The sequence below is a fragment of the Mesoplodon bidens genome (assembly GCF_964165515.1).
Source record: "Mesoplodon bidens genome assembly, chromosome: 1".
Classification (NCBI taxonomy): Eukaryota; Metazoa; Chordata; class Mammalia; order Artiodactyla; family Ziphiidae; genus Mesoplodon; species Mesoplodon bidens.
This window is the reverse complement of record NC_138176.1, coordinates 92,819,894-92,837,520: the sequence shown is the minus strand read 5'-3', so window position 1 is coordinate 92,837,520 and position 17,627 is coordinate 92,819,894. Positions and strand designations below refer to the sequence as shown.

Sequence of the window (17,627 nt, the reverse complement as noted above, 5' to 3'; positions counted from 1 at the left end):
CCAAGGATTCTCAGAAAAATCAAAATAAGTTAAATACCTATTCTCTTTCAACACTTTTACCTGACCTTTAGTAATACCAAGGAAAATACACACATATTACGTTGATATAAAAGTTCTTATAGAAAAGGATATTCAAGTTTATCCAACTATGTATCACATAATTCAATTATATTATACTTTTTATATTATTTCAACTACTATTTAGAAATTCCATTTTATACCTAAAAGAAAAAAAAAAAGGAGAGTTCACAATGCAGCTTAAATCTATTATATCCAGTCTGATGTTGCCACCACAGTGGTAGTCCTAGATTCTCAAAGAATGCCACAAAACTCTAAACAAATAAGAAAAGCTTCTGAATGTCCTATATCACTTTTAGTAGAGGAGGGGCATAAAAATCAAATGACAGGATGTTACTTTAAGAAAGTTGTACTTGTATTTTCCCTTAAAATCTAAGATTAATTTTCTGTCTCTCTTATAAAGCCTATTTTTATAAAGCCAAGCATGGTTAGGTTGGAGAAAACACATACTGCCAACAGACTATGAAACTTCTCACCTAAGAGGGCAACACTAAATTTGTTTGCTTCTTTATAAAGCAAAGGATTCAAAACCTCTTGATCTTACCAACCATTTACACTTTAAAAATAGCCCTATTTTTAGAAATCTCTGCTTTCCCTTGCCAGTCCCATGAAACCATAATTACTATTTATAGCCTCTTTGGCTATCATTGAGTGGATGCTAAGAAATACAATAGCTGAATTAATGATATGAGAGGACAATCAATTGGTTTAAATCAAAAGGTCCTCTCTTTGCATGACCAATTTGGCTCTGAATCAAATTGTCAACCGCTGATATGGTTGCCAAGATGTCTATAGAGCAGGGTTTCTCAAACTTGGTACTGCTGACATTTTGGGCTAATTTTTTTTGAGAGAGTGGGCCTATTTTGTGCACTAGAGGATTTCAGGAGCATCTCTGGCCTCTACCCGCTGGAAGCCAGTAGCACTCCTCCTTTCCCCCTCCCCGTGTGACAACCAATATCTTCAGATATTGTCAGATACGCCCTAGGGGACAAAATCTCCTCCAGCTGAGAACCACTGCATCATTTCCCAAATAGTGTTCTGTACAAAATGATTCCTTAGTGGTTCAAGTAAGTTGGAGACAACATTCTTAGAGTGTTTCAATGCCTATAAACAAATCAAGAGATCTGAGAGTTTGACAGTAAAGAAAACATCTAGTTATTATTTCTCAAAATTAACTATATGGAAAAAAGTTGCCCTAGAAGGGGTGGGGGAGGAATGTTCTCAAAAGGACTGATTGTTGCCATTTCCTTTTTAGCTTGCTACTTAAAAGTATAAAACTTCTAGGCATCTATGATTTAGTAATAATATAAACTTTCAAATCTTTCAATATGGACAATGCATAAAACATTTTAACAGATAAAAATAATAAAAATTCCTTTAATAGTTTCCAAATGCTTCTAGTAAGCGTAATTCACAAATTAGTTTATAACTTGAACCCATTAACAGAAATCACACATTTATATAGGTAGACACAATATGATTAGATACATTAAATGAGACATATTGTTTAAGTATTTAGATTATTAGATTAGATACATTATTTTAAAAGCTTACTATCTTACTTAAAATTCATCAGTTCAAAGACAAATAGCCATGCACAGTACTTTTAAGTCTTTTTTGCTTTGTTTCGTTTTGTTTTTGTTTGTTTGTTTTGTTTTTGCAGTATGCGGGCCTCTCACTGCTGTGGCCTCTCCCGTTGCGGAGCATAGGCTCCGGACGCGCAGGCTCAGCGGCCATGGCTCACGGGCCCAGCCGCTCCGTGGCATGTGGGATCTTCCCGGACCGGGGCACGAACCCGTGTCCCCTTCATCGTCAGGCGGACTCTCAACGACTGTGCCACCAGGGAAGCCCTTAAGTCTTGATTATGACTGCCTAGAACAGAGGTTTGCAAATTATCCCTTGCCACTTATTTTTGCAAATAAAGTTTTATTAGAACATGGCTATGGTCATTAATTTGTATTTTAGTGACCACATAATAAAAAAACTACCAATGACATGAAACACCTTCAACTCGTAATAGATATTATGTAATTTGTACCTATCAGTCCTTGCCTTCTAGAAACTTTTCAGAATTTTTCAACCACAAATTCAAGGCAATGACTGGAGATTCATTTTGTTTCGTGCATAATATTCATACTAAAAGATTTTATAGTTCTAGCTTTGGCCATGCTAAAGTGTGAGATACCTGCCCACCCGCTCCTTTAGGCATAATTTCATTTTTTAAAAAAAGGAGGGTGTGGGGAAGCTGTTCATTGAATTTTTGTTTGTCAACAGCAAAATATTTTGAAATGTACACTAATGGTAGTGTATAGATAAACGGAATGCTGTACAACCATTAAAAAGATGAGATAAATTAGAGTCATATGATCAAGTCTGAGATGTCCACAGTATATTTTGAAAAAAGCAATTGCAAAATATGTATAATGTAATTCTACATTAAAAAAAATCCCAGTTATATACATACACTTGCAAATGTATAGAAACACACTAAAGTTTAGGAGGTGTCTGGGAAGAGAAAAAGGAGATTTACTTTATGTAATTCTTCAGTATTTAAAATATTTTAAATCAAAGTTAATGTAAGCTAATAGTAAAACATACAAACAAAACCATTTCATATAGTACAAAGAATATTTAATTAAAAAACTGTAAAAATATTCTCCTACTCCAAACTGCTATTATCATAAAAAGTCCTCCTACCCAACTAGCCACTGTTAACGTCTGTAGTTTTGTCATTTTCTGTGTACAAAAATTTTTATTTTCAATACCCCAAGGTAAGTGATTTCTACTTTTGTGCACTGAAGAGGACATCTCACATATTTGAGGTGTAGCGTATAAATAATATTTTCGCATATCTTCAGATTATACATACACTAGGAAAGAAATAGGGAAAAAGTAATGAAGACAGAAAAACAGAGAATTGAACAGTAAGTCGGATCCTACAGAATGTTGATGACAAAACAAATACGTACACCTAACAAAAATGTCTTGAAATAATAGTTTGATTGAAAGATCCATTTTCCTTATTGTAAAATAAGTTCATAAAAATTCAAAACATTACAGACTATGTATTAAAAGCACACTCTATAATTCTACTGTCAAGAAATATCCATTGTTAATAGTTTATAGTCTTTCCACACTACTTTCCTCCATAGGTTTACACTAACTTATTTTGTGTACATATTTTTTAATGAATTTCTAAATTGAAACAAGGTTTTTACATGTTCTTAAAATAACTTAAAAGCATATTAAAACATTTTAAAACAAGATAATACTTCTTAAAAAATAGCCAAAAATAGATGACTTGACTGATATTAAAGATCCTTCTCTCTACAGTAACTGCCCAGACAATTTGTCCCATTACACCCCCATGAACCCAATATATAGATACCATCCATATGCCAATGGATAATGTAAGGACATTGGGGTTCAGGGGTCAAAGCAGCCTGAAACTGAATCCATTTCACTGCTTACTAGTTCTTGGCCAAGATACTTAACTTTGCTTAAGGCTTCTTATGGAAAAAGATAGCTAGTATTATCAAACTCATAGAACTGGTGTGATATGTGTGACAGCGCAAACACAACGCTTAGCACACAGAAATCACTATTATCAGTACAGGCAGGCAGCATGTTTTAGCTGACCACATGCTTTAATCTGATACTGAATGAGGATTTCTGGCTGCAGTTTTCTTTTCCCATGTGTGAAACTAATCACTTTGATATAACTGAGTCTAGCATGGAAATTCCAATCCCTACATCTATACTTAACTGAGCAATACAAACATATCTAAGGCCTTAAGAATGTGCACACTCAGTAATTCTACTTCTAGGAACTTATTTGAAGGAATTAAGGGTCAAAAATTTAGTTATAGGGCCTCCCTGGTGGCGCAGTGGTTGAGAGTCCGCCTGCCGATGCAGGGGATACGGGTTCGTGCCCCGGTCTGGGAGGATCCCATATGCCGCGGAGCGGCTGGGCCCGTGAGCCATGGCCGCTGGGCCTGCGCATCCGGAGCCTGTGCTCCGCAACGGGAGAGGCCACAACAGTGAGAGGCCTGCATACCGCAAAAAGAAAAAAAAAAAAAAAAAAAAAAATTTAGTTATAAAGATAGTTATCACAGCACTGCTTATAAAAAGAAAATATAAACAACCTGAATATCCAATAAGGGATGCCTTAAATTAAGGAAATTATTATACAGACACTAAAACTAATAGTATAGAAATATATTTTATATATAAAGAGGACACCAAATAGAATATAAAATATAATCTACCCTTGAAATACACACAGAGAAAACCATCTGGAAGCTTTATTTCTGGATGAAAAATTATAATTTTTATTTTCATCTTTTAACATGCCTATACTTCTACAATGAACATGTACTATTTGCATAATAATTTTAAATAAAATATTCAGAAAAAATAAGTTAATATTTTATTCGATTTATGCATGTTAATTTCTTTCTTCCTCTTCAACTTATGCATGAGATAAGAGAGGCTAGTACAAGCACTTCCAACTTTACAGAAGGTGAATCTGAAGAACAGGTTTAACTACTTGCCCTTGGTCCCTTAATTGTAGACCAAACTTAAGCAATTATCTTTTTCATTAAATTGTTCTTCATTTATACGTGGGATTCTCCCATGAATCCATAATCAAGTATGTTAATGAAACAAATGTGAAAAAGTATGGATGTTGAAACCAACTAAATCAAACATTTCCTACATCTTTTCCACAGGATCTTTTTATCAATATTTTATCCTATTTTAATCTATTCTATTCTATTCACCTCAGGTCATGTGGGATATTAGTTCCCTGACCAGGGATCAAACCCGTGCCCCAAGAAGTGGAAGCTCGGAGTCTTAAACACTGGACCACCCAGGAAGTCCTCACAGGATCTTTTTATAATGTATTTGCATCTCAGAAATACCTGTGTCATATTACCTTGATGTCAGCAACTGGAATATGGAAAAAAAATTTTTTGAAAAGCTACTTTATGTGTATTATTAAACACTGTGGTGTATTAGAAAAGTTACAGGTCCTCTAATAGTTATGCTTTTTGCAAGACAGGCATTTAACAAATAAATGTCTAGGGATCAGAAAGGGCTATGTTTTCACTCAAAAATGTAAGCCCTGCAAAGCAAATATACAGTATAAGAACACTGGATTACAGTGAAGTATTAGTTCAGTAACAATAAAAGATATATTCCTGAGATAAATGACAATACACAGCCACAGAAAGAAGGGAAGAGTTGCTGATACAAGCTAGGAATAGTCCTTCCACCTTTAGAACTTTCTACTTTGGATTAGGCTCATTAAATCTAGATATTAGAAGTGACTCTCTTACTCACAATCAGAAAGATCATTAAATCTCAGCCACACAGAATTTGCCAATGTGCTTAAGAATATTAACAGAGAGACTTCTAGAAGACTTAAATAAGCAGCCTAATTTCTAAATAACTCTCTTTGAAAGTTTGGCCAGGCTCTTTAAATTTAAAGAGTCATGGACCCACTACTAAGATTTCTGAGCCTGGAAATGCAGTATCTGTTTTACAATTCTGGTTTATGATCTTTTAGGATAAGGCTTTAAAAGGGGAACGTCCATCCTACCTCTCACTTTTTCTCCATAGGCTAAGTCCCTGAAGCCAAAGACTGCCCCCATTAACCTTTACTCTGCTGAAAGAGGAGAGTGGAATTTCATAGTCCTTTTCTGGCAGAAGCCCATATCTGCTGTGGCTTAAAACAAAACGTTGTAGAGATGAAGTCATAAATAGTTCACAGTTACTACTTCACCTTCTCATTGTGCATAAAAGCCAGAAAAAGATGTAAAAACAAGAGTTCTAACAGTATGAAAATTTCTAACTATGAAAATTAACTGACCTATGCTCACACTTGAGAATACAAAGATCCAAAATTTCAGTGAAAGAAATGTAATGCATATAATCTAGAAAAACATGGTATAAAACCTTATAGAATATTCTTGGAAAGAAACCAAAGCACAAACTGATTCAAGTAAGCTATCGTCAACATCTCCTTGACATAATTTAAATTGCTCATAAAAGTGTAGTAATATAATTATTTAAAGGCTTAGCTTAACACTGACAAGATTAGTCTTATATTTAAAGTATTGTATTTTGGACCATTCAGAAGGGTCAAATTAACATGTTCAGTTGCCTCTCCATAGGAAATAAGATATGGACAGTTGGTTTCCTCATAAAATTACCGGTAACAGGAGTCTACAATAAGAAGCTAGTTTTTCGTACCCTGTCTTACTTAATTCTATTCTTTGCTAACTTCCCAGATCAGAGAAACAATGGAACGTATGGAAACATGTTTCCATGACATAATGCCACTCCTCCTAAGTGTTTCGTTAAGTGTTCGTAATGGAATCACTTCACAGTCATGCTTATACAGGGCAGCGGCCTCTGACTCTCCAACGGTTCATTCTGTAGAAATATACTTTTGGTAGGTTCTAACTCCCCCACTTTCCTTTAATGGATGAACATCACCAATACTTGAGGCCAACGACTCCCATCCCTGATTCTCTCCCTATTAATGTATCATTAACCTACGCCCCTGGAAACCGATCCGATTACCTCGAATTCTCAAGGACACTGAGGTAAAAACCTGAATATCTCAATCTCTTCTTTAAAAACAAACTCTTCTTTAAAAACAAACAAAAAAGGTTTTCTGGGTCAGATAAACTTGCAACTCATCTTCTGATATTTGCAGTCTAAGCTTTCATTTCCTACTTTTTTGAGGGAAAGCTGTCACGCTGACAGATGGGGAAAGGAGGAAGGGCAGAAAGAATAAACAGTTTTTCTACTGAGCGAGCGGGGAGGCCCGCCTGCGGCCAATAATCCCACACAAGCCCCACTAGGGGTAACCAAAGATCTTTCTCCAGTGTTCCGGACATCGTGGTGGTCCCACTCCAATCCCTTTCCCGAAAACTAAAGCAGGGCTGCCGGCGGACAGAGGCGTGGTGGGCGGCGTGGGGGGGTGGGGGGGTGGAGAGGGGGCGTGGGTACACAAAGGAGAGATGGGCCAGCTATCCGAGTTAAGTCCCTTGTCCTTGAAGGAAAAGCAGCTGTGCGAAGCGAGTACGCCGACTCCCACCTGGGCGCGCCAACCCGCGGTCCCTAGAGATCGCAGTTGATGCACTGCACCTGTCATCTCAGAATTCCGCGCATCAGAAGAAACCAGCGGGCGGGACAAGCGTTAAGGGTCGGGAGGAGACGTTTCCTAGGGTTATGACCAGACAAGGCACTTACGGGGTACACCTGTCGCTGTACTCATTGGCGATGGTTTCGATGCCGCCACTTCTCGCTACCGCGATGTAGCAGTTGAGAAAGCCGAGGTCAATGCCGACCACAGACATCCCGCTGCCTAATGGTCGGGGGGATGGTGCTGAAGCCTCTGTGTGGGGACCGCGTCCTCTTCTAGGCTGTTGCTCCTGGAACTGCGACTCCTACGAGAAGCAAAGGAGAGATGACCCGAAGTCGCTGCGCATTAAAACGAGGGCAGCGCGTCGGGGAACCCTGGAGGAGGTGGAGGCCGCCCGCGCCACAGCCTCCGCCACCCAGGTCTCTCTCCACTGCGGCTCGGCCGCCTCCAACCGGCAGTTACTTGGGTCTGCGCCTGCGCGTTCGGTCGCTGGGGAGGTGCGCCAGCTCCCCCTCCGCGCCCGAGGCTGCTCCGGGCCTCGACTTCGGCCGCTTCCGTTAGCACTCGGGCAACGGCTGCCCTAGGAGCTGCGGGTTCGAGAAAGATCTGGAAAATGGAGGCGGCTGAGGCAGCCGGGAGTGGGAGGGAGGAGAAGGGGGAGCGGGGAGGATCGGGCAGGAGAGGAGGAGGGGAAGCAGAACTGGCTAGTTCGGTCGCCACCGCGCGGCAGCGGGGCGCACTGCGGCTGGGCTAGGTGAGAGCGGCCGCCGGCGGTTTGCCCACGTGTTCGGAAGGACCCCTTACGATTGTTTTGGTAACCGGGAGCGGCCGGTCGCAGGGGCAGGACGCTGCCCAGGCCTGCCCGGAGTCGGGCGCGCAGCCTGGCGGTTGATGACCCGGCAACCACCTCCTCGCTCTTTCCGCCCCGAGGGCCCGCCCGCAACCTTGGCTCCCCCCAACCCCCGCCGGCCTCGCCGCCCCGAGGCGCCCACGTGCCGCCGGCCGGCGCGTCCGCAGTCCTGCCGCGCCGCGCCCGCCCCTGTGAGGTGGCTCCCATTGTGCGGCCGGCAGCGGCCTCGCCTCGCCCTACGGGGCGCCGCCGATCCCGGGCGGGGGGGTGGGGTGGGGGGAAGAGTCCTTTTCTCCTCACAAGTGACAGTGTCTCGTGTGAAAGCCAACGGGACTTATTTTTCCGCCTCACCAGGGCTTGAAGTACCAAAAAAAAACTTATGTCAAGAAACAACACACTGACAACTTTCCCTTCGCGTAACTTCCCTCATAGTCTCCTCCACTAACCCTTACCTCTGAAAACCAGTTTTACAGGAAAGCAACCTTACGTCTGTGTGTCGCCGTGACACCAAGCAAGCCTGTGCATGGCCTCCAGCCTCTGCCCTTTGGTCCGCAGAAAAGGAGCCTCCGCTGCCCCAGCTGTCTGCTTTCTTCATTTGATCAGCATCTGTCCTCTGCCTGAAGTTTAACCAAGATGTACTTTACATTACGAAGTTTGGCTGTCCTGTTGCTTCTCATTCGTTTCTTTGTGAGTTTCTTCTCCCTTCTTGTTCCCTTCTTCCTGGGTTTCCTGTTCCTTGTCATTCGGTGTTTCGTGGTCCTGTCCCTTGTCGTTCAGTTCTTCCCGGGTTTCTTGTTCATTCTCGTCCAATTCCTTGTGATTCCTGTTGCTTCTCGCCCGATTCCTCATGTCTTTCCTGTTTCCCATTGGTTGGTCTCATGAAAGAGACTTTTTTACGAGGTTTTTTCGTACGCTCATTGTCCTTATTTGTCCACTTTCTAAAAGAACTTAGACTTCTTACCACTATCAATGCTGCAACAGCCGCAGCAGCAAGGGTGGCTATAGCTCCTGCTGCTGTTGCTATGAGGAACGTGAAATCCATTTTCAAGGGCGGTACTGTGGAAACCGCAATGTAATGTTTTGGCTCTGGTCTTTCTACGTTAAAGAATCACACCGCTCTTCCGTCTCACAAGCACACCGGAGAAAATGGTGACACCCGTCGACTCCATCCTCTGCCCTCTCCGAAGCGGCGGGTGTCGCGGCCTCACCTCCCAGCAGGCAGTGCGTGAGCAGCGCGGGGACTGGGTGCCGCTGCTCCAAACAGACCCCGGGCCCCAGTGCTGCTGGGTGGCTCCCGGCTTCTCCCCGCTCTCCTCAGTTGCCCCTGTGGCCACCATCCTTTTAGGCCTGCCACCGTCTGGATTTAGTCCAGAATATCCTTAAATTCTCCTAGGACCATTTATTTCTCCATGTTGTGTGTACAACTTGAGGGTGTGAGAATAATTTTCCTATTAAAAAAACACAAAGGGCTTCCCTGGTGGCGCAGTGTTTGAGAGTCCACCTGCCGATGCAGGGGACAGGGTTCGTGCCCTGGTCCAGGAGGATCCCACATGCCGCGGAGCAGCTGGGCCCGTGAGCCATGGCCGCTGAGCCTGCGCGTCCGGAGCCTGTGCTCCGCAACGGGAGAGGCCACAGCGGTGAGAGGCCCGTGTACCACAAAAAACAAAAAACAAAAAACAAAAAACAAACCCCCCCCCCCACAAAATATCAGAGTAAAAAGAAAGAGTTGGGGTCAGGAGCAAGGGATTATTATCATTGCATTCTCTACATTTACTGGGAGGAAATGAGAGTACCTCCTGGCTAGGTTTGGGGTCACACAGACTTGGGCTGTAGTCCCAGCCTCACGTAAGTTACTAGCGGTAGGACCTTCGGCAAGTTACTTAACTATCCAAGTCCCAGGTTCAAAACCTGTTAAAATGAAGACAACAAATACACCTATGAGGCTGTTTTTATTATTAAATAATGTGAGCATAGCCACAATGCCTGGAACCGAAAAGGCCAATACATGGTAGGTACGCCCAGCTGCTGCTACAACATAGGAATTACATTGATTTATGTATATTGATCAATGTATCCATCAATCCTGCTGTATTCTCATAAATTCTAATATTTGTAGAGTTTCTTGGATTTTCTGTATATAAAACCATATGGCCTGGGAAATAACCAAATTTTTTCTTCATTTTTAATCCTACTTCTTGTTTTTTCTTAATTATGTTGCCTAAGCTCTTCAGTACAATGGTGAATATAAGCTATAGCGGTGAGCATCCTTGTCTTGTGCTTAATGTTAAAGAAAATACTTCTGCATTGATATAAAAAAGCTAAAATTATTCTCTTTTCCTTGCTAAGAGTTTTTTCTCATAAGTGGATACTGAAACTTAACAAACGCTATTCATCATCTATTGAAATGATCTTTTTTTCTCCCTAAATCAGTTAATGCAGTGAGTAATACTAATAGATTTTCTAATATCCCTGTATTCCTCGGATAAACCTGTTAGGCCACCCATGATGGTTCTGTTTTTAGATATATTGGATTTAGCTTGAGATTATTTTATTTAGAATGTTTGTATCTATAAGGTTTAATTTTCCTTTCTTTACTCTTCTTGCTAATATCAAGATTATACTAGCTTCATAGAAGAAGTTGAGGAGGTTTCCCCTTTTTCTTTTCTCTGGCAAAGTTTTGGTAAGACAAGCCTGAAAACCATCTTGGCCTGGAGCTTACAAGTAGATTTATGACCATGGGTTAAGTTTCTTTAGGGGATATAGTCTTTGTTTTCTATTATTTCCTGTATCAATATTGATTAATATTTTTATTGAAAATTGACCATTTCATGTAAGCCTTCACGTTTGTTGGCATAAAGCTGATTATTCATTTATTTAAAAAATCTTTTCTATATGTCCAATATTCTCATACTTAATATTATTTGAATCTCTTTTCTTGGCTCCTATCACTAGTGGTTTCTTAAAGTGCTTCTGGGTTTCTTGCCTTTTTATTATGTCTTTGTTTTCTATTTCATCTGCTCTTTATTATCTCCTTCTATATTTGTTTACTTTGTTCTTTTTCTAATACCCAGCTCATTAATTTTGTCTTTCTTGTTTTCTAATACATATATTTGCAGCCATAAATTTCCTTCTAGCTGAATCTCTACCTGAATTTTCAAACAGTTGAGCTAGAAGAGTGGGCAATGGAGATAGAAAAAAAATCAGCTTTACTGATATTACAGAAATGTGTCTATCGGCTTATAATTATTGCACTCCAGAATTAAGCAGACTTACCTGCCTATAGTAATATACCTAGTTTTACATTGGGGCCTGCCCCTGAAAAAATGCAAGACCAAAATGTGTGTAGGCTCCCAAGAAAACTGAGAAAGAGACTAAATTATTCCCCAATTCACCAAGTTACATTACTTCTCCCACCAAAAAGTCTTTTACAGCCAGTGTTTATCTTGGTTTACCAATATGTTTACCAATTTGCTTACTTCATTGCTTCTTGCATACCTCTTTCCTTCTGGGTGTTCTTTCAGTAAAGATCTCTGAATGGTGAATTTTTTGTTTCTGTCTAAAAATCTTTCTTTACCTTAACTTTGAATAATATTTGGTTGACAATTCTTGATTGACAGTAACTGTCCCTTATCTTTTGGCATCCATTATTATTGATGAGTCTAAATAGTGTTCCTGGGCTTCCTTGGTGGCACAGTGATTGAGAGTCCGCCTGCCGAGGAAGGGGACGCGGGTTTGTGCCCCGGTCCGGGAAGATCCCACATGCCGTGGAGCAGCTAGGCCCGTGAGCCATGGCCGCTGAACCTGCGCGTCCGGAGCCTGTGTTCTGCAACGGGAGAGGCCACAACAGTGAGAGGCCCGCGTACCGCAAAAAAAAAAAAAAAAAAAATAGTGTTCCTTTGAAAGTCATGAGTTTTTTTTGATATTTTGTAGTTTCATTAGGATATGTCTAATGTGGATTTTTAAAAATATACGTATAGCAGACTCACTTTGCTGTACAGCAGAAACTAACACAACACTGTAAAGCAACTATACTCCAATAAAAATGAACCAAAAAAATGATTTCCCAAAGTTATACAGCCAATAAGAGCTGAGTAGGGATTTGATTCCAGAGCAGGTGTACCCAACCTTTACCTGACCCTGTTTCCTGAAAAGAGGACTACTGCAAGAACCAGATGCTGACCCGATTCCAATGATGGAATGAACAACAACTACCTGTGCCTCTCTGGGCAAGCCACAGAATCTCTGGGGTGTAGTTCCTTCTTCTGTAAAATGAAGATGGTGGATTCTGCATTCTACAAGGCCAACTGTGAGCTCTCAGGTTATATTATCCTAAAATATACTAATTGTATAGTATTAGTAAAAAGAACTTTAAATTAGATATAGGGAGTCCAAGATTTACCACTAACTTTTGTAATTTGGGGCAAATCATTTAACCTCCCCAGTTATTATCTACCTTTATTATCTGCCTCACTTCAAGGGTTATTTCTAATACGTATGTCAGTGCTTTAGAAATATGTTTGTGTAATACAGCACAAATATAAAGTACTATCCCAACATCTTCAATCAAATTTATAGCATTAAAATTTTTAAAAATTTACTGGGAATTTTTTATTAACCTTAGGATGGATGGGTTTTTTAGGTTCTGGAGAAGTCTCAGACACTGTCCTTTGATCACTGCCTCTCACCCCTTCTTTTTAGTTTCTTCTAGATCTCCTATTAGAATGTGTAGGATCTCTTTATTCTAACTTCTATGACTCTTAGCCTCTTTTTGTCATGTTTTTAATTTCAAGCACTCTACCATTTCTAGATGTTCTTTCAAACTTGCCTGTTCTTTCATACTGTACTATTTGTTTTATCTTGCTTCCTTTAAAAAAATCTATCAGGCTTCCCTGGTGGCGCAGTGGTTGAGAGTCCACCTGCCGATGCAGGAGACACGGGTTCGTGCCCCGGTCCGGGAAGATCCCACATGCCGTGAGCCATGGCCGTTGAGACTGCACGTCCGGAGCCTGTGCTCCGCAATGGGAGAGGCCACAACAGTGAGAGGCCCGTGTACCGCAAAAAAAAAAAAAACAAAAATCTATTAATCATTTTAAACATTCTAACTTTATAGCTTTTTAGAGTATTTTATCACATTTTTAGTTCTTAGAATTAGGGTGCTAATTGCTAATTCTGATTGTATCTACCAACTCTGCTACACAGTGCTTGTTTCCTCATATTATTTATGTTTTCACCATGAATACATCCTCAGTAAAGCTGCTTTTTCTGTGGGATTTTTGTGTGCCCTGGGTCACAGAAGTGTCCCAGAGAGGTTTTGTATTTGTTTCTGTCAGAGCCCTGAGGAAGTCTCACTGGTCCTAGAACTGTTTTACTTATTCAGTTTGGAGTTCCTGTATCACAGATAGTAAGATGTATATATTCTATACTTTGTTGTGACACAAGCCTGGGGGTTATGATTTCTCACAGATGACTTTCCTTTTTCCTACTCACTGCTTTGAGATGGTTGGCAATCCTCCTTGTCTATTATGGTTTGGTGCCTATCTTCCTAGTTTTTCCCCTTAAATGTAACTCCTTCCAACCTTTCAACTTTATTGGACAGTTTGTGCAGTTGGTAGGCACAGCATGTTCAGTTTCAGTCCTCTAGGTAACATTTTATTTTCTTTTGTCCTAACTATATACATGTTCCAGGATTCAAAGAACAGGCTTTTTGGTCTAGCAATTTAGTAATTAAATTCTGTTTGCTCTCTATGGATGCCATTCAAGATTTTAAAGACTTTTTGCCTCTAAGCATGTCCCTAAACAAATTAAAAACTTTTATCTTTTCTTAGTTTATCTTTATACGGGACACTATTCCTAGTATTTTATTACTTTAACCGATTTTCTTTGGGCCATCTTAAATCTTCCTTTTGTTGTGGTAAACAGAAGTAATGATAGTATAGAAGCGTCTTCTATCTTGTTATATAACTTTTTGCATTATGTTGACCACTGCAAGAAATCATGTTGAGAGTTTTCAAAAGAGTTAACTTTTTTCCTCAAGTGATAACACCAAATATATTAAAAAGTATAGTTTGGATTATTTTCCGTGAAATATACTTTGCCCTGTGCACCAGTAAGTTCACTCACCCTATTTTGGTTTTGCCCACTCATAGCCTCACAAAATCCTTCTATAGTTTATCCCCACTAGCTTAACATTCCTTTACCCACTAAAACTTTAAAGTCTTGGGGATTTCAAATGTACTATCTTCTACAACATTTCTGAGAAACAAGACAGACTCCTGTACAAAACCTTGAAAACCCTGCTTCCTGTCTTTAAGCCAGTTCCCAATTCTAACAAAAATTTGGTTACTCTCTGCTTATTAATAAGTTAGAATCAAGGAAAATAAAGGTCAGGAATAAGTTTTAAACCTTTATTATCATCAATACAAAGTACACAAAGTAATTTTCAAGGGGATATTTTTTGATCCAAGATATACTCACATTAGCAAGAGTTTATTTATTTTATAGATAAAAGTTAGCACATATGCCATTTTTATATCTTTTACTTTCCAACTACAGTTTGCAGTGTCATTAAAGTCATTATCAATTTTTTTATGATCAGATCTAGAATCTATGCTTATCAAAAGCTATATGATACCATAAACACAATACATAGTAATAACCTGAGCTGCTTTAGTAGAGATATTGTAGAATAAAGCTTACTTACGCCCATAGATAGCATGATGACATCTCCTAATAAGCTTTGAAGAAATATTTGTCATATCATATGATTTTAAAAGATAGGGAGATAGTTACATTAAACGAATATCATTTTAAAAGCAGATACTTTCATTCCTTAGATTTTAGCATTATAAAATTTACTTTTCTTGGGCTTCCCTGGTGGCGCAGTGGTTGAGAGTCCACCTGCCGATGCAGGGGACACGGGTTCGTGCCCCGGTCTGGGAAGATCCCACATGCCGCAGAGCGGCTGGGCCCGTGAGCCATGGCTGCTGAGCCTGCGTGTCTGGAGCCTGTGCTCTGCAACGGGAGAGGCCACAACAGTGAGAGGCCCATGTACCGCAAAAAAAAAAAAAAAAAAAAAAAAAAAAAATTACTTTTCTTAATCACAAAAGAAAAAGATTTTAAACTAATAAAAATAACATGTACCACTTAAGTAAAATTCCTCATTAAAGTGAGTTTGAGTCTAAGTAGGAAAGAAACCACATTTATTTGATTTTTTAGTATTTAAATCCTTGAAAAAAGCCTATGCTTCACTGCAGAAGTAGCACTTTAAGAAAATACTGGTGGTAATAACACACTATCAAAATGTACACAAATGGCAGCTATGTAATTTGTATCTTTAATAAGTTAACTATATCCATTTTTCAATTTAATCTCCTGATGAACTACCTCCAATATCAATATTAAGGAGGTCTTTAATTTTATCATATAATACCAACACCAAAGCACCCCCTGTACCATGAAGGATATTGGAGAAGGCACCACGAAAAAATGCACCAATTCCCTCGTGTTGGTATGTCTTCACAAAGCAGTCTAAAGTTCCTTTATATTGCCGTTCAGCCGCACCACTCTGTACAAAGAAAGACAAAGAGTTTGCCATTATCTTAACATCTTTTATCATAAGACAGATTTAATTTAGCAACAGGGATAGATTAAAATTAAAACTGTGTTGAGTTAATGGTCATATATTGAGTATTGTTCCCACTGACTGCAGAATACTCATGCTTTTCAGGCACACTTGAAAAATGGCCACATATTAGGCTTAACAAATTTTAAAAGATTGGCATCACATACCATGATTTATCCTCTCACCAAATTGCAATTAAGAGAGAAATCAAGAACAAAAAAGGTAACTAGAAAAATATCACGTTTGGGTATTAAGAAAAACACATCTTAGGAAATATTTAAAACCTAACTAACAACCACAAAACTCCTCAACTAAATTTGTAAGATGCAGCTTGAGTGGTAACTTTAACCACCAGAAATAAAGGAAATAATAAACGCAAGAGAAAGTATAAAAAGTCAAAAGTTAGTTATCTGAAATACTTTGACAAATTTCTAGAAACACTGTTTCAGGAAAAACAAGAAAAGGCTCTCAAATTATTAGAAGTGGCAAAGGTAACATCATTGCAGATGACCCAGAAATTAAGAAAGAGCAAGGTGATATTATGAACAACTTTATGACAATTATTTTGAAAACACAGAGGAAATAAATTCCTAAAAAGTATAATTTACCAACAGAATAGGAAAAAACTTTAGAATATACTAAATTCGTTAAAGAAATTCAATCAGTTGTTGTAAATCTTCTCATAAATTAGAAAACCACGTGTCCAGATGGCTTTATATGTGAGTTCTATAAAACATTCAATGGAAATTTAATTCCAATCTCACAGAAATTATTCCAAAGAAGAGAAAAAGTGGGGAGACTCCCTAACATATTTTATGAGGCTTGCATAGGCCTGATACCAAAATTAGACTAGGATAACACAAGAAGGAAAAAAATGACAAGCTTATGTCACAGAAACCATGGAAACAAAAATCCTGAACAAAACCCAGCAAATCAAACCCAGCAAGGGGTACAAAATTCAATACACCATGACCAAGCTGGATTGATCCCAGGCATATAAGAAAAATGATCATCTCGATATAGAAAAAAACATGACCACCATTCATGATTAAAAATTACTGGAACCCAAAACAGAAAGGACCAGTCATAATATAATAAAGGATAACTACGAAAAATCCACAGCGAACATTAAACTTTGTAATCTGTAACATTGAAGGCATTCCCGGTAAGACTAGGACCAAAACAAGGTTGCCAGTTATTACTTCTTTAATGTAACACTGAATCAGAGGTCTCAACCAGTGCAGAAAGGCAAGAAAAGGAATAAAAGACATACGAATTGATAAGGAAGGGAAAAAAGCCTGCTATTATTTGCAGATTATATCACTGTGTGTAAAAACAAAAAAAAACTTCAAAGGGTGTACACATAGATTAGTGTTTGTAATATGGCTTAACAAAGTTGTGGGATATAAAATCAAAATGCAAAAATTAAAGAATACTGTTATGAATGGTGTCCCCACAAAATTCATATATTGCAGACCTAACCCCAGAACCTCAGACTGTGACTAAATTTGGAGACCAGGTCTTTATAAAAATAATTATGGTTAAATGAGCTCATTAGAGCGGGCCCTAATCCACTATGATAAGCCTTATAAGAAAAGAAACAGAAAAAGGACCATGAGAAGACACAGGGAGAAGAAGGCCATCTGCAAGCCAAGGAGAGAGGCCCTCAGAAGACACCAACCCTGCTGGACACCTTGACTGTCTTTTAACCTCCCAAAGTGTTAGAAAATAAATTTCTGTTGCTTAAACCACCCAGTCTTTGGTACTATGTTATGGCAGTGGTATGGTTTTATACATACAGCAATGCACACATATATATATAAAAATCCACACCCACAATTATTTTTCTGAATTATTTTGACAGTAAGTTGCAGCTATCATTGCCCCTTATTTTTAAACATTTCAGTGTGCATTTTCTAAGA

At 39.2% G+C, this 17,627-nt stretch overlaps 2 protein-coding genes across 2 annotated transcripts in view; both read right to left on the bottom strand.

The window, feature by feature from the left end:
* Positions 1 to 7,683, bottom strand: part of HSPA4L (heat shock protein family A (Hsp70) member 4 like) — a 54,701-nt gene extending 47,018 nt beyond the window's left edge. Inside the window, exon 1 of the mRNA XM_081253906.1 lies at positions 7,342 to 7,683. Coding sequence (XP_081110032.1) covers positions 7,342 to 7,448 — 107 coding nt within the window. The 5' untranslated portion in view covers positions 7,449 to 7,683. The remainder of the gene's footprint in view (positions 1 to 7,341) is intronic.
* Positions 7,684 to 15,447: 7,764 nt separating this feature from the next.
* The window catches only part of SLC25A31 (solute carrier family 25 member 31), a gene marked incomplete at both ends in the record, with an annotated part of 31,897 nt that continues 29,717 nt past the window's right edge, over positions 15,448 to 17,627 (bottom strand). The window contains 1 exon segment of the mRNA XM_081241612.1: positions 15,448 to 15,648. Coding sequence (XP_081097738.1) covers positions 15,448 to 15,648 — 201 coding nt within the window.